At 46.8% G+C, this 27043-nt stretch overlaps 2 protein-coding genes across 2 annotated transcripts in view; both read left to right on the top strand.

Annotated features, from left to right (window-relative positions):
* Positions 1-3409: 3409 nt before the first annotated feature.
* LOC144724969 (uncharacterized) lies at positions 3410-9380 on the top strand. The gene is made up of 3 exons (XM_078604336.1): positions 3410-3526; positions 5409-5616; positions 8721-9380. Exons 1-3 carry the CDS (start codon positions 3420-3422, stop codon positions 8997-8999), a joined length of 594 nt encoding a protein of 197 aa, XP_078460462.1. The 5' UTR covers positions 3410-3419; the 3' UTR covers positions 9000-9380.
* Positions 9381-11178: 1798 nt separating this feature from the next.
* Positions 11179-27043, top strand: part of TRPA1 (transient receptor potential cation channel subfamily A member 1) — a 40397-nt gene continuing 24532 nt past the window's right edge. Inside the window, 9 exon segments of the mRNA XM_078604337.1 lie at positions 11179-11680; positions 11682-11918; positions 13147-13254; positions 14104-14212; positions 15766-15911; positions 21468-21604; positions 22336-22384; positions 23079-23178; positions 24440-24540. Of these exon segments, the coding sequence (XP_078460463.1) occupies positions 11591-11680; positions 11682-11918; positions 13147-13254; positions 14104-14212; positions 15766-15911; positions 21468-21604; positions 22336-22384; positions 23079-23178; positions 24440-24540 (1077 nt within the window). The 5' untranslated portion in view covers positions 11179-11590.

Below are 27043 nucleotides of genomic sequence, written 5' to 3'. Positions count from 1 at the left end.
TGTGAACAAAAAGACAAAATTAACCCGTAAAAACAAAGGTTTTCACTATAAATCCTTTATATGCGTGGCGGCGAGAGTCCTCTCGTCCTCTGGCTTGATATGGCTGCCACCTATGGGTCAGATGATTGGCTGCCACCGCTATCCTGGTCACAAAAGCAAAGTTTGTGGGGAATAGCCATTTTCTATACTTTGCAGACATAAGCAATTACGAAATAACACTTACTGTACTCTTAGGTTTTTTCGGTAAAGTCACGTAGGTAAAAATAAATAATACAAGTACAAATAAAAGTAATAATTATATAAATACAATTAGTTATATTATTATTACGATTATTTTTACTTTAATTATTTATTTTTCCCTACGTGACTTTACCGAAAAAATCTAAGAGTATGAATCCGTGCAGTCACGAAAGCTTCAAATCTAGAAATAACACTTACTACCCAGTAACAAAAAATGTGTTACATAGCGCGCCAAATATCGGATCGAAAATTGATTGAGGCGACCGATCGTCCGAGTTATATTTTGTACAAGTCCGATCACTGAATGAATCAACATGAGGCTTTCCGAGTTTGGCCGAGTTTTGAGCGTGCATTCTCTGAAACTGTTGAACAATCTCTTTAAATTCACCACGTCGATCACTTGAACGTGCAAGTGGAGTGTTTCCTGTGCGCTTTTAACAAACGCGCCGCCAAAACCTCACGCTAATGCCTTGGACCCGTTGCTTGCAATAACAACTATTTTTTTTATCAGTAGCTAATTAACTTAGTGCTGTAATTCGCCATTATAGTATGCGGACCTAGATGCTATCGAGTTTAGGTGTCCATTAGTGCGCATCTGTGAGAGCACTAGCACTCGCCCTAAGTGAACGGTAATGCCATCCCAGAGGTCTCTGTCGGCATGCAGATTCACCTGGTGTGGACTTCCTCTAAACGCACTCAGCATTGAACAATAACACGATGTAACACAATTTTTGTTCCTTGGTAGTAAGTGTTATTTCGTAATTGCGTGTACCTAAAAAGTATAGAAAATTACTATTAATACCCACAAACTGTGCTTTTGTGACCAGAAACGTGATATTTACACATTTACCTATTTTCGATGAGAAAACGGGCGAATTTTTGTCTTTTCGTTCACATGAAGTCAGAAAAAACAACATATGAATCAAACTTAACATGTATTTATACTGAAGTAACACAAAAATTACTATAACAGATTTGGAAGTGAGTAGTTTTTGAGATTTACGATTATACTGTAAATCACTTTCACGAATCAGCCCCCAAATGTAGTCTCCCATCATGTTCTCGTTATACTGTCCTTGGTAGTGGCGTTCAAAGTCCAGTATATCCTGGTGGAAGCGCTCGCCTTGCTCCTCCGAGTACGCTCCCATGTTCTCCTGTGATTGCCCAGGAAGTCACGATCCACTGCGACAAAGCTGTCCCAAGCCGCTTTCTCCTTACTCGTGAGCTTCTTGGGGAATTCATTGCACTCCAAGATCTTCTTTATCTGTAGTCTGACGAAGACACCGGCTTTGACCTTTGCCTCAAACAGCTTAAAGAAGAAGTCTCGAAGGTACTTGAAGGCTGCCGACTCCTTATTTACAACTCTGACAAATTGTTTCATAAGGCCCAATTTGATGTGCAGTGGTGGCATCAGCACCTTCCGGGGGTCCACCAGTGGGTCCCACTTGACGTTGTTTCTCCCCACAGAGAACTCGGTCCGCTGTAGCCAGTCCCGCCTGTGGTAGTGCGCCTTGGTGTCTAAATTTTTTGTAGCATAAAGACACGTTAGTTTTGATTCATGTTGCTTTTTTCTAACTTTATGTGAACGAAAAAACACAAATTCGCCAGTTTTCTCATTGAAAATAGGTACATTTGAAAATATCACTGTCCTGGTCACAAAAGCAAAGTTTGTGGGGAATGATAGACATTTTCTGTACTTTTGAGGTATAAGCAATCAGTAAATAACACTTACTACCCAAGAAAAAAATAAAAATGTGTTACACTGTAATATTCCATTTGGTGCGAGGCGTGTGAAAGGCAGGCAACAACAGCCGCATGCGGTGCTGGTAGCTGCACCTGTAACAATCTTTACCAGGGTCACGAATCGATTTAAGCGTCGCGTTTCGCACTTCTGTATATTCGGTTTAAAAAAAAGTTTTGCTGGCTGGCTGGCGGCCTGGCAGGGCCGGACGGACACATCCAGAGGACGTGAGGGCCGCTAGTTATTTCTAACAACAAAAACTGATCACGTTCGTCAATATCAATGTAGCTTCGAAATTGAATATATATAATAGGTGACATGTCGTTCAATGGCCTTTCTTCATAGCACGCAAATAATGTATTGAGGAATGTTTCGAGTGTTTTTTTTCGTGAATCGTGATTGCGCACTTCTGCCAGCGCAGCAACATCACCAAATACTCACGGTGAGAGTTTAAATACGATTGGTTTTGTTGATGATTTTCGTATTTTATAGCTGACAAAGAGTGGAATAATTCTACAGCCCAAAGAATGAATCGAGAAAATATAATTGTAATGTGTCCAACTGAAAACACATCGTAGAAAGAAACCGTCACACACGACACAATTTGGATTCACAGAGAATCTAAAAACTGCCGCCTTTCAGGGCGCTGTATAAACATGTCCCGTATACGAGACGGCAGGGGAATTATTATACATATGACATTTTATTATATATATTCCTGGCAGCGATTTCAGCCGCATCACCTCTACATTACAAAAGGCTCTGTCCCATTTACACGCACCTTTACATCATCCGCACCTAGTTCACACAACAAAGGCTCATTCCTAACAGCGTGCTTCAGCCGCACCGAACCTCACAAAAATAATATTCAGGGTCTACCTTGGCTCCTCCCACCCTCAACCAATATATATACAAGGACTGTTTTCTTGGAATTTCTCTCACTTGATACAGCTATCGTGCTGTGACGGTTCCACCTGAAGACGGAAGCTTGTGTTGCCTCCGAAACGTCGTGATTTTTATTTTATTTTGATTTTACTTTTATTAATTTTAATTTTTCACCTACGTGACTTTACCGGAAAAAACCTAAGAATATGAATTCTTGCAGTCACGAAAGCTTCAAATCTAGAAAAATGACACGGACATAGGCAGAACACAAGAAGGTTTTGAGCCCGGACTCGAATGTGTCCAGAAGGGCTGGCAACATGGTCGGCTGCGTGGACGGGATTCCAGCTTTCAGGAGGCAGGAGCAGTGTTTGGAGCAAACCCTCCACTGTGCAGAGGCTGGGGGGCGGGGGGGGGCTGTCTTTCTGGAGCGGAGAGCATGGGAAGGGCGGAGTGGATACATTAGAGAGAGAGAGAGCTACATCAAGAGAAGTAATCTCTCTGTGTGCCGTTTGTTTCTTCGTTTCATTGCAAACGTCAGCCCCTGAACAGCCCGATGACGAAACACCCTCCGCGCGACGAGGAACAGAAGTCGGCCGCATGCCTGGAGTGTGACTACCACCCTGGTGCGACCGACGAGACCGCGAACCCGGCCATGCAGCGGTGAGACGACGCATCATCACGCCTCTTGCCTTACAAAGACAAAGGTCCCCCGTATAGCCTCAGCAGACTGTTGGGGCAAGTGGCGTTCCCGAGTAGCGCCTATGAAGGCCGGCACGGCACACCAAGAGGGTGGGTGGCCAGCACCAAGCCCGGCTTGCCTTCGTCACCCGAGTGGCGGTGTTTAGATGCCCAAGGGAGGCCCAGGACGCGTTCACATAATCGTCCCTGGCATTGGCAGTGAGCGGGACTCAAGCTCGGTCATACAAATCCACGCTTACACAAATAGCAGCCACACAGTCTGGCGGGGGATGTCCCCTAAACGAGCACTAATTACAGCCGGCACGGCGCACAGCAGGGCGGTGTAGTCAATACAATGCCCATCTGCGGATATGCATTTAAGGCCGAGGTGACCTATGAGAGACCCAGGACAAAATTGTTCGTACATCGCTTGCTACTGACGGTGTGCATTGCTGGGAATTGCATCCTAGGTCACGGGTGTTGGTGCTCAGCGGGGTAAAGTCTGTTACCCACGATCGCATGCGTACACACCGACTTAATCATACGCAAGGCTCGCAGTAGGTAAACGTGTTTGGGGTAATACGCTGCCAATATGTGCGCGACGCATAACACGCACATACACTCATAATCAGCTTTCCAATTCGCAGCACAAAGCTCGTGGCAACTCATTTGTTAACCTGGCACGGACCTCCCCTAGGTTGGCTCCGCCTGGAATTAGTGCGTATTCCTCAGTTTCTAGATACTGGTGTGGAGTTTGATAGTTCCCCTGGGATTTCTGGATCAGATTTTAAAATCAATTGCCAATTGAGTTGTATTTACCACTGGCTTTCAACGGGTTCCCGTTCCTACGTGAACCCAACGCATGACGACCATCGCCCTCGCTGTAGCTGAAACATGTCACGTGCTCGACGAGAAGAGGGACATCGCCCCCCCCCCCCCCACTTCGTCGTCACGAGAAACATAAATGCGCGCGACTCAAAAGAACAACGGCCCATTCGTAATCATAACCTCGTGGTCATGGTCAGTCCACTGCTTGGACGAAAGCCTTGCCGAACCTTCGCCACGATTCTGCGATGTACTTAATCCACCCAGCACCTGCACACGAACTGATTTCACCGCTCCATCTCTTTTTTGTCGACGTCCTCCCAGTCGTGGACGACGCGAATTGACATCGTCGTCATTCTCACAATTAAATATAACAAAGGCTCAGTCATTTGTTATGCAGTCTAGTCTTAGTCTTAAGCCTCACCTTACCATATTAATAAAAAGTGTGCCGTTCCTGGCCCTTCCCCCCTCAACCATTATATATACGGGGTGGTATTTCTTGTGATCTCTCATTTACTTGATACAGCTGTCGTGGCTGTGACGGTTCCACCTGAAGACGGAGGCTTGTGTTGCTTCCGAAACGTCGTGATTTTTTATTTTGTTTTATTTTACTTTTAATAATTAAAAATTTTTTACCTACGTGACTTTATCGAAAAAACCTAAGAATATAAATAAAGACAGCCCCCACCCCCCGCCTGCAGCGAGTGCTGTGCACACAGTAACACGACTAACGTTTTCTGCGCACATATCCGATGCCTTGGCTTAAGGCTTTCGTGGATGTTGCCCGCTGCCAAAGAGCACACATAACCAATGACAATCACTTAATAACAAAGGCAAAATATGTATTGTGGGCGGGGGGGCGGAAAGATTATTGGAAGCCGCAGGCTGGCCTTGATATATTTGCCCATTCCCTTTAACGAGCGTTAAATCCCACTAGTGTCACGCGTTTAACACCACGGCACGGACCGATTCGAGCGCTCCACGATCTTCACCGCCACCGCGACCCCCTCTTTGACCCGCGTCGCTCCGTCACTCGCAGCTGGGAGCGCGCGTCCAAGAGAGCGCTGCGCGCTTCGAAGGGAACCGGCGACTTTGGCGGCTCGCAGTCTCCCGGCCAGGACAGCCCTCGCATGCTGCTCAAGCTGTGGTCGCGCCTGGGCAGGGGCAACTCGGACTCGGTGGACGAGGAGAGCGCCATCGACGGCCCCGTCTGCTACATGTCCCAGAGTCCAGCCAAGCTCTTCAAGGTGCTGATTGCGTGATCAGTGCGATGTACGCGGCCCTCATTCATCTCCCCCCCCCCCCCCGGCCGACGCTCCTTCGCGTGTGTCGCTCGGATAGATATAAAACTACTCAACTTGTTGTGTATGTTGGACTTGTATGGCAACGTACGTAGGCAAAGCGTGCTCGTCGGAGGTGACATTATTAATGCCACCCGATCTCACCCACAAGCTGAAAAAATGATCGTATTGTCATACTTAGGAAAGCCTGAGCATGAAATTGTTGCATCTCCAGCACGAATGAAACACAAGGAGACGGTTTCCTTGCGAGATGTTAACTACCTCGCCTGGTATGCAGGAGGTCGTTGGTTCGATCTCGACCCCGACGCCTGTATATTTGGACTTTGCGTGTTCTCCCCGTGGTCGCATGGATTATTATTTTTCCCGGAGACCGACGTTTTTTTCCCCCTTCCACGTTCATAAACGCGCGTTTAGAGTATTTGGCCGCTAACTATTTCCACACCGTGAGCCACTTATCGTTGAGCTATCGTTTCTGATAAAGAGCTCGATAGCTCAGTGGGCCTTACCGGGTTAAATCAAATAAAAGTTGAAACAAAAGCAGCACCCTGATTATCACTCACAAGAGTGGGTTAATTTAACACATACTGCAATTCCTTACAACAGGTGAGTCACATGCTAAGTGGCTGATTACTGATCTATTACAGAATTGCATAGACCCCACCTACAGCTCCGCCTCTGATGGGGTTCAACAATGATGACGTCATCCTGCACTATTTAAGACCGAAACGTCGTACTACTTTAATTGTAATGTTGTGGATTCACTCTTCAACACACCGGTGGGCTAAAGTAGTGAACTATTTGTCTTTTGTCAACGTGACACATTTTTTAACTGATTGGCCGTGTCGGGTGGTGGAGGGTTGCGACACATTTATAAATAACGCGATCGAACCCAAAAAAATACTTTTATTATGAAGAGTGGGTTAGCGTGCGTTGTGTTCCTATTAAGACAACAGGAAATGTTCTCCCCCATTAGCCGGAGGTCGCTATTGACTGTCCATCCACACCCCCCTATCCGTGGCTTGGATGTTTGCACGCACTGTGTTTGGCTTTTAGATATCTGTGGAGAGAGACCACCTGTCAAAGTAACACGACCCTTCGATGCATTTGAAAATAATGAAATCGGCTCTAAAAAGGACACATTGCTATATAATGCCGTCACACACAGACACTTTTGCATTTAATCCACCGTTTTGAAAACTTGTCACACGGCCGACGGACAGCATTTGGTGATAATAAAAAAAACTAATCCGGACGACCGCAGCATGCCGTTGAGATTTCGCTGCATCACGAAACACAGCGCCGTTATGCCAGACAAGGTGAGTTTATTTATGGAGAAGACATTTGTTCGCAAGTGAGACTATCTTGTGCACCACAAAATAGATGTGTTATCTCTGCCGTGGTTTAATGCGCTTGCTTTGCAATGCTTATTCACGAATGCAGAGGAGATTTCATTTGAGCTTTTTATCACCTGTTTTTCGTTTTGATATCTAGATTGATGTCTTGGAGGAAAAGGGTGTGTTGCTCTTTCTGTTTAAAGTTATGCGCGAATTCACTCACGGCAATTAAAACACCTTTGATTAAAAACAGGATATCATTGTAAAAAAATAAAAATAGATTAAATATTGTTCGGTCGAATTATTGTGAATCTTAGCTCATTGATCATCATACCATTCCTATCGCATGCTGATCAATGCATCAACTGTTACCATGATGATGGCAGTGGCCGTGACGGTGAAGATATTTCGGTAGCAAAGCTTCTCTTTATTTGCTGAAGAAAATGCTGATTGGCTACTTCAGATGGTGCCGATGCTGATGCTACTGCCTCTTCCTGATGCTGATGATGGTTCTACTGTTGCTGTAGATAATGGTAATTCTGTTTAATTCAAGCTCTGCTATCAGCGCCATACATAGGCGTTTGTCGGTCTTATATGCAGGGTTTAAAAGTGATTTGAAAACGGGTTTTGTGTTTTCACGGGAAAATATGCAACACACAACGTCATTCTCGTCCGTTTTAAATGTGCCATCTGTAATTCGTACCATCTGTAAGTTAAACCATCTGTAATATGTACCATATGCAAGTCATACCATGTATCAGTGATACTATCTCGTTTTTCTTTGCCGAAACGCCTTGCCCATACATCCCCCACCACACCCACACGATAATTACTGCATTCGCCTATGGGAGCATGCATGCATGTACTTACGTGTGCATGTGCGTGGACATGCATGTGTACGTGTTTGTGTGTGACCTTCCACACGTGTGTGTGACAGTATGCGTATGTGCTCAAGTGTGCATGTACATGCGTGCGCAGGTGGGTGTGACCAAGAGTGCATACGTGCATATGTATGAACACATGCACCTGTGTGCAAGCAGGCATGTACATGGTGTACACATACGTGCATTGTGCGTGTGGGGGAGCGGTGGCATGATGGTTAGCGCGCTGCGCTACAAACCCGGCCATCCGAGTTCGCTTCCACCACCAGTGGCGATTTTTTTAACCCGTCCTGGGCCTCCCCTTAGTCGACTCAGCCTCAAATGAGTACCTGGTGCGGTGTGTAAACATCGCCACTGGGGAGACAAAGGTGGTGGGGCGTGGTTCTGGCTACCCGCCCACCCCCTCGTGTGCCGTTTTGGCTTGCATAGGTGCTGCTCGCTAACAGCACTTGCCCCAACAGTCTCATAAGTATATATGGGCGATCTTTGTCTTTTGCAATTGTGAAAGCGGTTGTGCAGTGTTTGGCGCGTTGAGCGACATACCTGGACGACCCGGGTTCGATCCCCGCTCACGGCCACCGTCAGTGACGATTATTCGAACCGGTCTTGGGCCTCCCCTAGGTCGACTCGGCCTCAAACGAGTGACTGGTGCGGTGTGTAAACCTCGCCACTCGACAAAGGCAGTCGGACGTGGTGCTGGCCACCCACCACCTCGTGTGGTGCCGCGCCAGGCCTTCATGCGGTGCTACTCCCTAACAGACACTCGCCCCAACACCGGGGGGCGGGCTGGCTGGCTGGCTGGGTGTGTAGTGGTCTGTGTCTGTGGCTTTTGCAGTTGGTGGAGCACAACGACGTCAAGGGGCTGCAGGAGTTGCTGAGCGCCCAACCGGACGTGATGAGCCGCCGCGATCACAAAGGACGCACGGCTCTGCACCGGGCAGCCGCGCACGGCTACGGAGACGTGATCGAGTTCATCGTCAAGCGAGAGGGCATCGAAGGCATTTGCGCCGCTGCGCCAAAAACACTCGCGAAAAATCGTACAAATAACACTGGTCAACACACTTTTTCTGGCATAAGGTATTCCAACGGTTTTAAGGTAATTTTGGGGTGCTGATTCCAAATCTGGCATCAGTTTTTGTCTATGACATCAGGTTTTTGAGATATCAAATATTGCATTTTCAATAAAAACTGCAGAAGAAAAATATTAAATAAATGTGGATATCTACATAAAATGATATTATAAACACACTATCCTAAAATACAGCACCATATTTTAACACTAAAGCAGTCACTGACTCGCAACAACTTGCAATCATAAGTGACAGAGTTAATTTCGGGTAAAATCAATGAAAATGGGGTATGCCGATAGCATAAAAATGAGATGTGATAGATCAAATCTGAGATCAGATTTGGAATCAGCACCCTGAAATTAGTCTAAAACAGCTGCAAAAGTCCAGGCCATAAAAAAATGTTTTTTTTTTTGTTGACCAGTGTAATTCGTCATTGATGATGATTTCGATTCGTATAACACGCGCCAGAGGATGCGCCGGGATCCGCTCGATCTTGTCGAGCGGTGTTCTTCGTTGCAAGGCCCGCGGGTCACTAGCGGCCCTTGGTAGTTCCCCGAAAAATAACACAAATCGGAAAACGCCCCCCATTGTGCTGTCAAACCCACCCCCCCCCTTCTTAAATCGAGTGAAGAACAGAACACTGTCGTAGAGAGAGAAATTAAGGATGACTCACAGGTGCGAGGAGGAAGGACAAACAAGCAGGCAGCCAGCGGCGGCGATGAGCCGGCGCTACCAAACAGTTGTCCACGCTCTGCAGTCCTCTATGTACAAAGATGGAATCGAGTGTTTACGTGTAGGAGGAACCCGGAGCGAGGGGGAAACACTGCATCCAATACTGACGAAACATGTTTGCTGTGCCGCCTTCATCTGGCAAACTAGGGAATGACTCTTGATTAAAAACTTTCGTGACTGCAAGAAATCATATTCTTTCGATTTAAAGCTTTCGTGACTGCGGGGATTCATCTTCTTGGTTTTTTCGGTAAAGTCACGTAGAAGGGAGATAATAAAATAATACAATTCTCACGACGTTTCGGCCACAACGCAAGCAGCCGTCCTCAGGTGAAGAACAGGTCTGTCGGAAAGACATATTCTTTGTTTCTTTCGGTAACGTCACATAGATAGAAAAATAATTAAATTAAATACAAATAAACTCACGACGTTTCGATCGCAACACAAGCGGTCGTCGTTTTTGGTTTTAATTATTATTATAAAAAAAGAAATAATTATTTTATTATTTTATTTCTACGTGATTTTACCGAAAGAACCAAAGAATAGGGAATGAATCCTCGACACTGACGGGAAGGGAGTTCTCGCAACATTCATGCGACTATCCACCACCCCTCACCTCTGCAGTGCTTGATTACAGCCCACGTGCTTATTCACCACTGCCCAACACAGGTCCACATTACTCACACCCCACTCTCCTCCCCCAAAGCCCTAAGGTGATGTTACTATCCTTTGTGCAAGCACTCATGAACAGTGAGCCTGGTGAAATTTGGGGAGCGCATCGTCAGTAGTGAACCTTTGGTTCCTAGGGTGTTTCGGCCTTTCATACTATATACCCTCCCCAAAGGCGGCCAGCGACAGGGTGATCAATCCTACGCTTGTGTCCCATGCCCAATTAGTCATAGGAGTTGCCTTGTTGTTGATAGCCAACATCCCATGGGACTATGCATGGCAGGGGCATCCTCCTCCCTGAGTCAAGCATTGTTGACTGCATACCTCCTGGCCCTCTCACTTTGGGGCCCAGCTGGGGTCTTTCCTCTTCATCCAGAGCCACTTACTGCTGCCTTCTGCCGCCAACGATACAGACCAAAAGTACACAGAGACGGTCCACATATTCACACCTCTTATAAGCTAAGATATTTGTTTTCTTCACATGTTTTATTCGTTTTATGTGTTGCCTCCGAAACGTCGTGATTTTTGTTTTCATTTTATTTTACTTTCTACGTGACTTTACCGAAAAAACCTAAGAAGAAGGTTTATTCGTTTTGTCAGCGCAACGTGGCGCCGACGAATCCCTGCGCACATTCGAGCACAGAGCGAACCACCGTGGTCTGAGCCCCTTCAGTGGAGGCGGAAGAGCAAAGCTACACGATCTCTCTCTCTCTCGCGACCTCCTAACGCCCTCACGTGGCCCGAGATTGAAAACCCATGTCCTTGATATCTGATTCTTGTGTTAAATTCGTTGTTCTTCCCCCCCCCCGCACCATCCGATTAGCACGGTTGGCTACGTACGGTGCGAAAGAAGTTCAACATACATACGCGGCTGCAGTGCCGGATTGAGTTAGTGCGGGGGCTGTAGCATATGTTATAATGGGCCCGTAAATAAATAAATAAATCGCACATATTTAAACTCGCGCTTTTTTACTCGCATAGTAAAGTAATTGTATTTTTTCTATTGCTATACAGCCAGAAAATAAGACAAATCGCTAACCTTAAACACACTGTAGTTTATAAAAGTTGAAGGCAGTATAATACTTTAGTAATAGAGCAAGTGCAGAATCACTGAACAGGAATTGATAGCTTGAAAGCATTTAGCGCGGGTCTCTCAAAAGTGCCGGGCCCGTAGCATATGTAGCTACTTTTGCTACTCGGATAATTCTCAACTGCGTGGCTGGCAGACATCGACATAATGCCATGCGCAACGACTATAATTGGCATCCACAACGCAGCCTGCGCCCTCTGTGAAAGGAGCGACCCCACTGGGCTGAGGCCACCAGCCCCATCTCGTGTGTAACGAGACGGGGCTGTCCCTGTGCATATCCTCCCACCCTCCACGTGCAGTGCTGAACGTCACGGACGATGAGGGAGACACGCCGCTCCACGTGGCGGCCGGCAGCGGGCAAGCCGACGCGGTGCGACAGCTGCTCGTCCTTGGGGCGAACCCCAACGTCCTGAACCTCACGCAGAAGGCCCCACTGCACGTGGCGTCCGAGCTGGACCTGAGCGAGACCATAGAGGTGTGAGGCTTCTTCGTGCGACACAGCAGTAGCAGCAGGTATATTCTTAGGTTTTTTCGGTAAAGTCACGTAGGTAAAAAATTTAAATTAATAAAATAAAAATCACGACGTTTCGGAGGCAACACAAGCTTCCGTCTTCAGGTGGAACCGTCACAGCCCGACAGCTGTATCAAGTAAATGAGGGATTACAGGAGATACCACTCCGTACATATAATGGTTAGAGAGGGGGGCAGGGCCAGGAACGGCACACTTTTTATTAATATGGTAAGGTGAGGCTTAAGACTAAGAATAGACTGCATAACAAATGCAGTCTATTAATATTACTATTATTTTTACTTTTATTATTTATTTTTACCTACGTGACTTTACCGAAAAAACCTAAGAGTATGAATCCTTGCAGTCACGAAAGCTTCAAATCTAGAAGTAGCAGCAGGTGTAGGTGCCACGTTGGGGAGATGTTAACTACCTTCGCCTGATATACAGGAGGTCGTGGGTTCGATCACGAGCCAGGTGCCTGTAGAGTCGGAGTTTGCATGTTCTCCCCGTGGTCGCGTGGATTTGTCTCCGGGTCCTCCGATTTTTCCCTCCACATTTAGAAACATGCGTTGCATTATTTGGTTGCTATACATTTCCACGTGATAAGCTACGTCGTTGAGCTATAATTTTGTTGGCCAGGTCGTTTTTTTTTAAAGAGCTGCATAGCTTAGTGGGCCTTACCTGTTAACTAAAAACAAAATGTTTTTATTTTTGGTTTAACTGCAGAGCACAAAGTCGGGACTAAAAAAAATCCCACAAATTGCCATCAACTAGGTTCAGAGAATAACCGAGTGAAATCCGCAAAGTACTACGCCTGAACTAAAATTCCACAGATTGCCATCGCGTAGCCTGCGACCATGACAACCTGAACACCTTCTTAGTTCTTTCGGTGAAGTCACGTAGAATGGAAATAATAAAATAATAAAAATAAAACATAATACAATAATTCTCACGGCCACAACGCAAGCAGCCGTCCGCGTTGTGGCCGAAACGTCGTGAGAATTATTTTATTATGTTTTATTTTTATTATTTTATTATTTCCATTCTACGTGACTTTACCGAAAGAACCAAGAAGATGAATCCCTGCAGTCACGAAAGCTTTAAATCGAAATTTAACCTGAACACCGTCGCGCCGTGGAGGGATGTGACAAGCGGGACTGTAAGCATGTCTCCCACCCCCTTGTGCCGGCAGGCCCTGATGTCGCAGGCGCGCACGGACGTTGACATCGAGGGCGTGCACGGGATGACTCCCGTCATGGTGGCCTGCTCCTTCGACCACCCCAGGAGCATCGCCGTGCTGGTGCGTGCGTTGGCGACGCGGACGGCCGGATTAGCGCGGCCAGTTGCGTTAAGGGTGCTAAAGAAGCTGTGTATGTGTGTGTATGTGTGGGGAGCGGTAGTGTAGCGGTTAGCGCGCTGCGCTATGAACCTGGCGACCCGGGTTCAATTCCCGCTCACGGCCAACACCAGTGACGATTATCTGAACCGGTCCCGGGCCCTCCCCTAGGTCTACTCAGCCTCAAATGAGTACCTGGTGCGATATGTAAACATCGCCACTAGGGAGACAAAGGCGGCCGGGCGTGGTGTTGGCCACCCACCCCCTCGTGTGCCGTGCCGGCCTTCATAGGTTCTCGCTAACAGCACTTGCCCCTACAGTCTGTTAAGGCTATATGGGGGAATCTTTGATCTTTGTGTGTATCACAGCGGTGGTGCGGGTAGCGCGCTACGCTACGAACCCGGCGACCCGAGTTCGATTCCCGCTCACGGCCAACACTAAGTGACGATTATCTGAACCGGTCCTGGGCCTCCCCTAGGTTGACCAAAGGGCACCGCGGTGGGCGGGATGTTAACTACCTCACCTGGTGTACAGGTGGTCTTGGGTTGGATGCCGACCCTGACGCCTGCTGTATATTTCGAGTTTGCATGATTTATATGAAGACAAGTCCAGATATTGTGGCCAAGGTTTAGCAAATAGTTATATTTATTTACATAGCATAGCAAATTTTTTTTATAGCAATATATTGGTTGGGGGACATTTTAATATCGGGGGGGGATGTGTCCCCCCCAATATATATTATATATATTATAATTACGGCTTTGCTGTAAACCCCCCCTCCCCGCCTCCCATCAACCCTCTCCCTCTCGCTAGATGGACCACGGCGCCCGCATGTGCAAGAAGAGTCAGCTCGGGTTCTTCCCGCTCCACATCGCGGCCATGGCCGGCTCCACAAAGTCCTTCCAGTTCATGCTCCGCAAGGGTTAGTAGCAGCACGCGTTCACAAAAACACACACACACAGAGACAAGGGGCCGTCCATTAAAGACGTCACGCACCTTTATGACGATGTGTGACGAGGAGGGGGGGGGGGTTTGAGAAATGTGACGTCACGTCAAAATGCGCAGCTTTAAATAAATATAGACAACACGTTCTACTTAATTAAATAGACTTTTTAATACGTGTTTTCTACTACAACATCAGAGTGCAGCGCCACATTAAATACGCACTACAATGACAATAGTTTAAAGCTTTTTGAAGCATTTTTTTTTGGGGGGGGGGGGGGGCAGAGCTTTGTGACGTCATATTTGAGGGGGAGTCTGACTTTTTGTGACGCCGTGTGACGAAGGGGGGGGGGGGGTCAAATATCGTCCAAAATCTCGAGGGTGTAGTGGTTATTGGCGCTGCGCTCAGAACCCGGCAGTGGCAAATTTTTGACCCGATCCCGGGCTCTCCCCTGGGTCACCTCAGCCTTAAATGAGTACCTGGTGCGAAGTGTAAAAAAACAGCACTGGGGAGACAAAGGTGACCGGGAGTGGTATTGGACGCACACCCCGCTCTTGTGACCTGCCAGCTTTCATAGGTGCTTCTCGCTAATAGCACTTGCCCCAAAATAATTGTAAAGACTATACGGGGGATCTTTGTCTTCGTGTGTCGCATTTGTTTGCGCACTACCCTATGAGCCTGGCGACCCGAGGTCACACCAGGCGTGCACTTCTCCACACACCCTGCGACAGAGAAATGCGCATCACGTGACAGTCGGAGCATACATTTCTGCAAATTAATTTGAAAAAAAAGCTAACAAATAATTCGTATTTTTTGTGTAATCCATTGTTTACCGGGATGAGACCATCGACTCTGAAGCCATCGACTCTGAAACCAAAGGGCACTGCGGTGGGCGAGATGTTAACTACCTCACCTGGTGTGCAGGCGGTCTTGGGTTGGATGGCGACCCTGACGCCTGCTGTATATTTCGAGTTGGCATGTCTCTCAGCACGTGGTCGCGTGGATTTTTTTTCCTGGTCCTCCGGTTTTTCCCTCCACATCTAGAAGCATGCGTTTAAAGTAATTTGTCAGCTTTACATTTCCACGTGATGAGCCACTTTGTAGAGCTATCAATTATGCAAGGTCGCTTATGAAACAGAGTAACATAGCTCAGTGGGCCTTACCTGCTCAAATACAATTTTAAAAAATAGTTAACTCCCCACACTTCAAACATGGATGTTTAGCCCATGTCTGAGTGACACCGGCTCATCGCTCTAGCCGCCGAAACGATGACGACCCGACCACCTGTAAACGGTGCTGATTTAATTGAGCTCGGAAGGAACGTGAGTCAAGTTCAACTCCCGATCGGGATTTGAACCACGACCTTCACCACCACGGCCTCGGGTTCCCTTATCCTCGCGTTGATGCGCCTACAACCACGACCCCTGGTTGTGAAATGTAAAGTTCTCTTGATCGCTCATCGGATTCCTCCCGTCAAAGTAAACATTCTGATTCCGAGTGTGCCACCCACGTGTGCACGCAACCCGCCCCAGCGGAGGAGAAGGGCTACACGAAAGAGACCATCCTGAACTACGCGGACAAGAGCCGGAACAGCACCCTCCACATAGCGGTGCACGCCGGCCACCTGGGCATTATCCGCATCTGCCTGCAGTCGGGCGCCCGTATCGACGCCAAGCAGGTGCCACTCGCATGGACAATCGTGCCTCGGTTAACGTCGTTTGTACACGCTTTGATTTAACTCACTCTGTCTGTTGTTGTTGTTATTGTTGTATCCTCAAAAATTGTAACTCGATTTTAACCCACTTCCCAATTGTGGTGTCGACTGCAAACTTGGTATACTTATGTCTTACTGATGACAATACTATATTCTATTAAAAAAAGTATTTTTAAACATTAATTTGTACACGTTATGTTTCGGCTTGGGTCTAATTGTCCACGTTCAACTGACGTTGGCTGTAAATAACCACGGCCCCTTACGCTGTGGCAAGCTTCGGTGCCACTTCCTGGAGTCGTGGAGTTCTGCCATTACGAGTAGGGTACATTTCATTAAAGCGTGTTTTTAAAAAAGTATTTTTAAATGTTACTTATTTAATTTGTTCCGCGAAAATTGCCGTTATCCGGAATGACCGTTCTTCGAATTCACTTATAAGTTACAAAAATATTTTTTTATGAAAATCACTGAGTCTGCGAGAGAGCTGTTTCCCCTACTGCCGAAACGGGAAACGAAACGTAAACAAAACGAATCTTTAACGCTCATTAATGGGCGTCGCTGATTGGCTGAGGGAACGGCTCGGCCCCACTTAACGAGCGCTGGGATTGGCCGAAATTGACGCCGCGTGCAAAACGTGAACGTCGCGTTAATCAAAATGTTAACGTTGGTCGAAACCATGGGGTCCTATAGGGGGCGAAACTCTAACCTGTTAACCGATGTCACTGTTAACCGAGAGACTACTGTATGTACGCATTTTGAATTTCTTTCGCACCGTACTGGGCCAACCGTGCTAATCGTGAGCAAAAGTACGCCCCGTCTTCGCTGCCACCGTTGCAATCGTGGTGTTTTTTTATGTTAAAGTTGTCGTCACCGACGGGCATGAGACTTGTCATCATCAGCACAAGCAACTGACCATCATAATCATTATTAATGTCAGGATCAGGAGCACATCATCCCGATCGTCATTATCAGCATCAGCAGCATATGCTCATTATCAGCAACAACTCCCCATCACCACCACTATCACCATTATAATCACCATCTCCAATTATTATCATCAAACGAAACACAATGTCCCCCCATATAGCCTTAACAGACTGAGCAAGTGCTGTTAGCGAGCACCTATGAAGGACGGCACGGTACACAAGGGGGTGGGAGGCCAACACCACACCGGGCCGCCTTTGTCTCCCGAGTCACGATATTTCCACACCGCACCAGCTACTCATTTGAGCCTGAGTCGACCTAGGGGAGGTCGTGAGCGGAGTTCTAGCACAGCGTGCTAACGACTGCACTACCGCTCCCGGCAAGCCTAACATGTCACCTTGTGTGCAGTGCTGGCCTTGATAAGTGCTCGGCAAAAAAAGGTTGGATGATTGCTGAGCCGAATCTTTCATGTATCCTGGGACATGGATCACGATTGAAGTTGTCTGTCAATGGGCCAATCACGGTCGCCGCAGTGGCGAGATGTTCACTACCTCGCCTGATCTACAGGACGTCGTGGGTTCGATTCCAACCCTGATACGTGCTGTATATTTGGAGTTTGAATGTTCTGTTCTCCCCGTGGTCGCGTGGATTTTTCTCTGTTCCTCCGGTTTCCCCCCTCCCCCCTCACATTTAGAAGCATGCGTTTAGAGTATTTGGCTGCTATACATCTCCACATGATAAGCCACTTCGTTGAGCTATCATTTGTGAGATAGCCAGGTCGCTTCTGAAAAAGAGTGACGTAGCTAAGAGGCCCTAACTTGGTAAACAAACAAAAAAGTTACGTTTTAAAGTTTTAGCCATTTGCCGCATCGGTCCTCACCATTGCTGGATAAAGCTAGTGCGGGGCCTGTAGTATCTGTTACTTGCATAGTAAAGTCATTGTAATTTTTTCATTCGCTATACAGCCCAGATAATACGACAAATCTCTAACCTTAAACACCCCAGTCGTTCATAATAGTTGAAGGCAGTATAGTACTATAATAGAGCAAGTGCAGAATCACTGAATCGAAATGTATAGCCCTTGAAAGTGCGTGGCTCGTAGCATATGTAGTAGCTACTTGGGCTACTAGGACAATCCGGCACTGGTCCTCATAGAACTCCGCCTCAACTGGCCGGTCCACGGACGGAAAGAAGGTTTCGGCAGGCCCTTCGACGTGGGTCTCAGAAAATGGCAAACGAAGCAAGACGCCCGCCGACGAGCTGGTTAGCCAGCAGTGCCCGGGGGGCGTTGGGTGGGAAGAGCTTCGAGTGCCGACGCTCAGGCTTGTGACAAGCGGCCATGAGGTTGCGCTGAATAGCGAGGGGTGTGTACTCGAGGGCAAATTACTTGATTAAGCTTCGTCGGAGTATTCACGCAGTGTTTGTGTTACTGTAGCGATGTTCTTCTTGGTTCTTTCGGTGAAGTCACGTAGAAGGGAAGTAATAAAATAATAAAATTAAAACATAATAAAATATTAATTATATTATTTTATTATATTTTATTTTATTATATCATTTTATTATGTTTTATTTTTATTATTGTATTACTTCCCTTCTACGTGACTTTACCGAAAGAACCAAGAAGATGAATCCCTGCAGTCACGAAAGCTTTAAATCGAAATTTGTAGCGATGTTATTTTTGGTGTGAGGGTTTGGTTATTTCACTATTACGTATTTTACAGAGCCGCGGTCGTCTCTGCTCGACCGTATGCAGTGTACACACGGGGGCCGCGTGGCAGTGACACGTGCAATGGAGGCTACGTGTCACTCGACACGTGTTTGCAGTTCGCCAATGACAGCGGTCGCTTGAACGAAACAGAAGCAATTTTCGTTAATTTAACACAAAGGCTTTCGCAACCAATATTGCTGTCCCAATTTGGCACACTGCAGAACCAACAGACTCGTGTTCCAAGATAACAATGGCGGGGGGGGGGGGATTAAGGTTCTTCTAGTCCGTAGGTAATTGTGTTTCGTAGACCGTCAGTGATACATTTCAACGGTCGGTCCTGCTGCCTCATGTTTTACGCCTCCCACCGCTGTCACTCGCCTGTTTCACAGGGTACATCGTCCAGCCGGGTGGACAGACGTCGTTACCGCCGATGCGTTCGTCGTTTAGACTTTGCCATAATTCGATGGGGGCGCACCGTGTGGCCGCAGATAAGCAGATTTTATGTGAAATTATTGAGAGAGAAAAACCAAGGTAAACTTAAAAATAAACGGGGAAATGTCTTCAACAATGTTATTCTATGATTATTATATCGGACGGAGCAGCTTTAAAAGGATGCCGTTCGTTTTAATCGATAACAAATTCACTTTTCTGACCGGACGACCGCATGGCAAGCGCCATATTACTTTACTTTCGTTTCAGCTTAAACATGTTTGACTTTTATTTTTGGTGTAATATGCCCCAACAACGAATCAACGACTTGTTACCACTGCAAAGAAATTACAACGAGCTCCCATGTAAATATATTTATTCAAGAAGCTATGTTGGTTAAATGTTTTTGTTCATATATACAAACAAACAAAACACGTGTTCAGTTTATTTCTCGTCGGCCCTTTAGTTTTCGTGGGCCTTGGCACAATGCTTACCGTGCCTATTGGATAATACGGCCTTGTGGTGGGGGGGGGAGCGGTGGCGCAGTGGTTAGCGTGCCGCGCTACGAACCCAGCGACCCCAGTGGCGAATATCTGAACAGGTCATAGGCCTCCCCTAGGTCGACTTAGCTTTAAATAAGTACTTGCTACGGTGTGTAAACATCAGTACTAGGGAGACAAAGGCGGCCGGGCGTGGCGTTGGCCACTACCCACCCCCTCGTGTGTTGCACCGGCCTTCATAGGTGCTCGCAAACAGCACTTGGCCCAACAGCATGCTAAAGGCTATACGGGGGAGCTTTGTATTTGTCTTCTGGGTGTGTTTGTGTGCTTACGTGATTGTTTCTGCTAGGTATGAGACACAAATGATCGCAACAGTTTAAATGCACGATCATAACAAAGGTCATCTGTCAGCGAGATATAATAATGCCTGCACTTACTGAATGGAAAATACACCGTGAAAACACAATTATGACATCCGGGCAGCTTTCGATGGCTGCTTGTTAGTAAGTTGACACTGGGAGTGGCCACTTCAGCTCTGGTCTAAAGGGGAGATAATTAAAATCGAGTCATGAACGCACTCGCTTATGACCAGGACTTAATGATTACCTGTGACGCAGATGAAGTGTTTTAACACTGTTAAAGAAAAAACAAAAGTGGGGTTCGTGAATTGGAACGTTGTTAGGAGAGTAACAATCACCGATAAAGTGTACTTTAGCAGGGCGTCTTAAGAGAAATACGAGAAGACGGCTCACATTTCACACTATGACTGCAATTATTATAAGGAATTATAGATTTGAAGCTTTCGTCACTGCAATGATTCATACTCTTGGTGGGTTTTTTCGGTAAAGTCACGTAGGAAAAACATAAAAATAAATAATAGAAATAATAGAAATAAAATAATAAATCACGACGTTTCGGAGGCAACACAAGGCATCAGGTATCACTTGATACAGTACATTTAGCTGTGACGGTCCCACCTGATGACGGAGACTTGTGTTGCCTCCGAAACGTCGTGATTTATTATTTTATTTCTATTATTATTTCTATTATTTTTATTATATATTTTTATTTTTTACCTACGTGACTTTACCGAAAAAACCTAAGAGTAGTATAAGGAACATTCATTATTACCAGCCTTGTATGCGTACGAATTGTCACGATTCTGAGTCACAATTGCATCCTACAATGTTTATTCTGCGGTTTTAATTCTAGATTTGAAGCTTTCGTGACTGCAAGGATTCATACTCTTAGGTTTTTTTAGGTAAAGTCACGTAGGTAAAAAATAAAAATAAATAATGAAGATAAATAAATAATAAAATTGCCTATAGAAATAAAATAATAAATCACGACGTTTCGGGCGCAACACAAGCGTCCGTCATCAGGTGGGACAACCACAGCAAGAAACCAATGCTGAAGTGGTTTTGTTTAGTAATGTTCCATCGCGTAAGGGTAACTGTAGCCGTCATCCTAAAGAGCGAATGACCGCTGATCTGTATGACCATGACGATTTGGTAATTGCGGCTCGCTCTGAAGCGGAGTTGTATGATTGTTGAACTTCTTTCGCACCGTAAGAAGCCAGTCGTGCTAATCGGAGTTGGAGACTGACATTGAACCTGGCGCGTGCGACTCAGTGGTGGGGTTTTAAATTTCGATTTAAAGCTTTCGTGACTGCAGGGATTCATCTTCTTGGTTCTTTCGGTAAAGTCACGTAGCAGGGAAATAATAAAATAATAAAAATAAAACATAATAAAATACAATTCTTACGACGTTTCGGCCACAACGCAAGCAGCCGTCGTCAGGTGAAGAACAGGTCTGTCGGAAAGACAGCGTCTGAATTGTATTTGATTATGTTTTGTTTTTATTATTTTATTACTTCCCTTCAGCGGTGGGGGCCTAACATTTTATAATTGTAATCCTTGCCCCCCCCCCTCTCCTCCACAACCCTCGCTCCCCCACCACCAGAATGATGAGTCCACGCCTGTGCACCTGGCGTGTGCCCAGGGGGCAATGGACATGGTCCAGTTGATGTTCTCCATGCAGGACCCGCAGAGGGAGAGCCTCAAGCTGCGCGATGCCGAGGAGCAGACGCCACTGCACAAGTAACGCCACCTCGCTTTGACGTTCTTCCCACTCCTCTTCCACCCCTCTTGTGCTGCCACCGCATTCACATCATGACCCAACGTCGGTCACGTGCCGGGGCTACTGACTTTGGCCGGTCGCTAGCCCTGACTTGCGGAATTCTTAGGACAGATTCTCCGCTGAAAGGAATCTCCGAGGATCTCGCATTTCGTGGATTTTTCTCTGGGTCCTCCGGTTTTTCCCTCCACATTTAGAAACACGCGTTTAGAGTATTTGGCTGCGATACATTTCCGCGTGGTAAGCCGCTTCGTTGAACTGTCACGTGTGGCCAGATTGCTTCTGAAAAAGAGCTACATAGCTCAGTGGGCCTTGCCTGGTCAAATAAAAAATAGTTTAGTTCATATCGCCTTAACAGACTGTTGGGGCAAGTGCTGTTAGCGTTCACCTATAAAGGCCGGCATGGCACACGAGGGGGTGAGTGGCCAGCACCACGCCCAGCCGCCTTTGTCTCGCCAGTGGCGATGTTTACACACCGCTCCAGGTACACATTTAAGGCCGAGTCGACCTAGGGGAGGCCCAGGACCAATTAAGATCAAAGTCACTGGTGTTGGCCGTGAGCGGGAGTCGAACTCGGGTGACCGGGTTCAGGGTGCAGTGCGCTAACCGCTACTCTGCTGCTCACCACAACGTGTTCTAATTCTCACAACGTGTTCTAATTCTCACACCGTGGGTGGCGATGTTTTTGCTGCAGGGCGGCCATGTTTGATCACTACGAGCTGGTGGAGTACCTGGTGCGGGAGGTGAGTTCTTGGGCCTTTCGCCCTCAACCAAAGCCACGTTCAAAGGCCCGGGCAGTCACACTTTTGTTGTTGTTGTTGTTGTTGTTGTTTTCCTTTGTCTTTCGTAACCAAAGTTGACGCTGATGATGGTGTCACGTCGTGTGTGTGCGACCGTGGCTGCGGAGGCTGAGTTGCAGTCTTGTCCCACAGTGGTTGATCTTCAGTGAGGGTCCTGACTAGTTTCTATAGTAGATGTTACTATGCGTACATTGACCACAATTGAGTAATTTGCAGGTACTGGGATGTTTGGCCAGCACTAGTTACATTACAAGGAATGTAATCGCTGGCTCTATCATTGAATGGGAGTCTCTATTATGTAACTGGAGGTTCTATCATGGAACGGGAGGCTCCATCATGGAACGGGAGGGTCTATGATGGAACGGGAGGGTCTATCATGGAACGGGAGGTTCCATGATGGAACAGGAGGTTCCATGATGGAACGGGAGGTTCTATGATAGAACGGGGGGCTCCATCATTGAACGGGAGGTTCTATCATGGAACGGGGGGGCTCTATAATGGAACGGGAGGGTCTATCATGGAACAGGAGGTTCCATGATGGAACGGGAGGCTGTATCATGGAACGGGAGGCTCTATCGGTAAACGAGAAGCTCCGTCGCGGAACGTAAGTCTCAGCAGGCACTCGGGTTGTCGACAGGGAGCCGAGCTGGACAGCCTGGACAGGGAGCAGCGCTCTCCGTGCCTCCTGGCGACTCTACGTGGAGCCTGGAGAACCGTCACCACGCTGCTCTCCCTGGGTGAGCGGTGGGTCCCCGGTGGCGCCCGGGCTGAGCCCATCGCGTCATCTACGCCAGGCTGATCGGAAAACCGGCAGCCAACTGCGGGACCACCGAGCATGGCCACCCCTGTCGTGTTTAAAGTCTCCTCTGTCTTGTGGCTCGCATTTTGCATATACGTATGTTGAACTTCTTTTCGCACTGTACGTAGCCAACCATGCTGATCGGAGGTGGGGGGGAAGGACAACAATCTAAACACAAGAAGCAGTTCTATAGAAATACGTTTTCAATGTAGATAATTTAAAAGCGAATGGTTCAGACGACCCCAAAAGTGCATCTGAAATCGAGCGACAATAATACAATTTGTAAGTTATGAAGCGGCCTTAAACAATCGTTCTCAGGCCGACAGTGCCCGTCTTTGTTCGATGGCCAGCCAAAAGCCTCTGCGAGGATGACCGGAGTTCGCGTGATGGTTCATGCTTCTCAGCAAGGTATCGTGGCCGATGTATGGCAAGCACTTTGTGTGTAGTCAGTGCGCCCTTGTAATGCATTTGTTCGGCAACGAGAAGACAGTGCAGCTCGGCAAGCACTTGATGGACACGGTCGGATCTTGCAGTGCCCGTCACGATGCGTGTCATACGAAGATTTTGGCACGCTTGCGGGGGGGGGGGGGCTCTCTTGCTGCCTGATGAAGCTGGTTGTAATTACTGGCGAAACGTCGTACTCAGATTGTAAATGTTGTGGATTTGCTCTCCAACACACCGGTGTGCTGTACTAGTGACGAATTGGCATGTTTTGTTTTACGCGAGGAACCTTAGTAATTGGCTATGTCGGGTGGTGGCGGGTTTTAACGAAACATTAATATATTTACACCATCTAACCCCAAAAAAATAATTTGTTATGGATGATATTGGTCGCGAAATCCTACGTGTTAAAGGGGGCCTGTCCTGGCCCACCCCCCCCCCCCTCAACCAGCATATATATACAGGGTAGTATCTCTTGGAATCTCTCATTTACTTGATACAGCAAGCGTGCTGTGACGGTTCCACCTGAAGACGGAAGCTTGTGTTTTTTTTACTTTTATTAATTTTTATTTGTATTTTTTACCTACGTGACTTTACCGAAAAAACCTAAGAATATGAATCGTTGCAGTCACGAAAGCTTCAAATCTAGAATAAGAATGTGTTAAACTGCCTCCAAGTGTTTAAAATCAAAGGCTCCGCCGCGTTAATCACGACCGGCGAACGCGCGTGCCGTCGCCCTGCGTGTGGCATTGACGCAGGAGCCAACATGAGCATCCAGGACATCAAGGGGCGAAACTTCCTGCACCTGGCGGTCTCGCAAGGCGGGTGGCTGGGAAACTTTGGGAAGGACATCTTTCAGGTGAGGCGCTTGGGCTTACCGTGCGACGTTTTTTATTTTGCTCGGTTTCAAGAAGCGCGCAGGGATGGGCAGCGAGCGGTCAACGTCTGCTGCGACGTTCCATCGCTCCGAGTTCTGCTGTTATACACAGTGGAGCAATCGGCGTCACGTCGGGAGAAGAAAACGTCGTGTGGAACTCTCGTAGCAAGTGGTGGCAATAGGTGGTGTCTCCGATTAAAACTCCTTAATCAGTTTAACACGTAGGCTTTCGCGACCAATATTATTCATAATCAACGTTTTTGGGTTTAGATTGCGTTATTTATAAATGTGTCGTAACCCTCCACCACCCGACACGGCCAATCAGTAAAAAAGTGTCATGTTGACAAAAGACAAATAGTTCACTGCTTTAGCCCACCTGTGTGTTGAAGCGTGAAACCACAACATTTACAATTTGAGTACGACGTTTCGCTGGTAATTGCATCCAGCATCATCGGGCAATTCGCCAGAATGGTGAGGCTCTGCTGTGTCTCCCGTTCTTATATAGAGCAGCAGCAGGGTGACGTCATCATTAACTCATTAACTCATCAGGTGCAGGTCACATTAACTCATCAGGTGCAGGTCACTTTTTCACACCCTTCATCTCCACAAGCATGATCCCCAATTGAGCAACTTGCACAATTCGGGCCGTGATGCTGGCACACAGAAGCCCGCTCGTGCCGAACTTCGGGAGAAGGTCGGGGTGGATCGATAACATCCGCTGAGAAGCAGACGTTGCCCACCTCACGGTGAATCCACCCACAGAATTAACCGGGGTGGCCCACCAGATCCGCTCCACATACAGAATCAGAATCTCTACTTGGAGATGGAGGAGGAGGGATCTGATTAGCTGTGAAGCTCTTTTATTCACAGATGTGCAGTAGGGGTATGTCAACAAGTTACATCAACAAACAATACAAGAGATGAGACAAGACTAAGAGAGAGACAGGTTAAGCAAGTTGATGCAATATCTATATAGATATAGCATGCAAGTACAAATTGCACGGGAATATACGTTTATGCAGATCTGTCAAGACTAAATGTAAGCTTGGGCAAGGCAGCAAAACAACAATAACAATCCAAGACCATATCAAGACAATACAATCCCTGGATTACATTTCACTTTATAATTGCATTTTTTTATACCGTGAGTACATTTCATAGTTTCAAATCGCAGTGGCGAATGTGGCACTAACATCTTCTGTTTAAGGAGGTATTCTTTGGAGGTAAACGTATGAGGTTAAGGCAGGGCTCAACAACCCAAAATACCAGGAAGAGACATTTTTTTGTTCGAATACGGTCGACAAAACCCTCAATACTTCAAGAGCTGCTATGTAACGCGAATGCGAGTCGTTGGACCGTAGTTCAAGTTAATTTATTAGGTATAGCCCTGTGAGCCATTCGTCTCTTGAATCGGGTGCAACCGCAACAAACAAAAAACAAAAACATGAACAAAAAACATCTTAAAGTGAACATGTGACTAAGTGCAAACAGAAAATCCAAGAAAAGACAGCAAAATATTGCAGAAAAAACACCGCACACCAACGCTGTGTGCACGAAACGGCCCTTAAAGAGCCGCGCGCAGCTTCGGAGATGCAGGTTTGCCCACCCCTAATGGTTGGTGGGAAGAAACGAGGTTATTCCAAAACGTTGGCGCCGCAGTGGCGAATGCTTCATCACCAATTCCAACAAGCAGCGAAGATCTTTTTGGTTCTTTCGGTAAAGTCACGTAGAATGGAAATAATAAAAAAACATAATAAAATAATTCTCACGACGTTTCGGCCACAACGCAAGCAGCCGTCTTCAGGTGAAGAACAGGTCTGTCGAGAAGACAGACACTTCAGACTGTCTTCTCGACAGACCTGTTCTCCACCTGAGGACGGCTGCTTGCGTTGTGGCCGAAACGTCGTGAGAATTATTTTATTATGTTTTATTTTTATTATTTTATTATTTCCATTCTACGTGACTTTACCGAAAGAACCAAGAAGATGAATCCCTGCAGTCACGAAAGCTTTAAATCGAAATATAAATCGAAATTTTAGCGGCGAAAAGTGCAACCGCTGAGTCGTGTCACCCGCGCCGGGATCTCGTGCCGTCTGGGTGTCTCCCAGAGAGAGGAGGGCTTCAATCCCTGGGCCACCGCCAAGTTTCCAATGTCAAGAGGCATCACGCCGCTGTGTACACAGGTTTGATTTCCAGGTCCTATGTAAGATGTTTGACAATATTTTAATACTATGGGATCTCTTTTACCAGTGGCAAAATATAGTAGTAGGTTTTTACCCTTTTAAACTGGTACAAAACTGACACCTTTATTCAAGGCATCATGTTTGCAATAACCTCTTTTTGTTTGCTTTTTTGACTACTTGTGTGGTGGTTATTGCAAACATGATGCCTTGAATAAAGGTGTCAGTTTTGTACCAGTTTAAAAGGGTAAAAACCTACTACAATATTTTAATAAATAAACACATCATTCATTATCACCCATTAT

This window comes from Lampetra planeri, chromosome 22, assembly GCF_965212315.1.
Source record: "Lampetra planeri chromosome 22, kcLamPlan1.2.h2, whole genome shotgun sequence".
In the NCBI taxonomy this organism is placed as follows: Eukaryota; Metazoa; Chordata; class Hyperoartia; order Petromyzontiformes; family Petromyzontidae; genus Lampetra; species Lampetra planeri.
This window is presented reverse-complemented; position numbering and strand designations above follow the sequence as displayed.

Excerpts from the sequence above, each read along its gene's own strand:
- LOC144724969 (XM_078604336.1), top strand. The coding sequence starts at position 3,420 with ATGACGAAACACCCTCCGCGCGACGAGGAACAGAAGTCGGCCGCATGC. Across the intron at positions 3,527-5,408 it reads GCGAACCCGGCCATGCAGCG|CTGGGAGCGCGCGTCCAAGA; the intron begins GTGAGACGACGC and ends CGTCACTCGCAG. Across the intron at positions 5,617-8,720 it reads GTCCAGCCAAGCTCTTCAAG|TTGGTGGAGCACAACGACGT; the intron begins GTGCTGATTGCG and ends TGGCTTTTGCAG.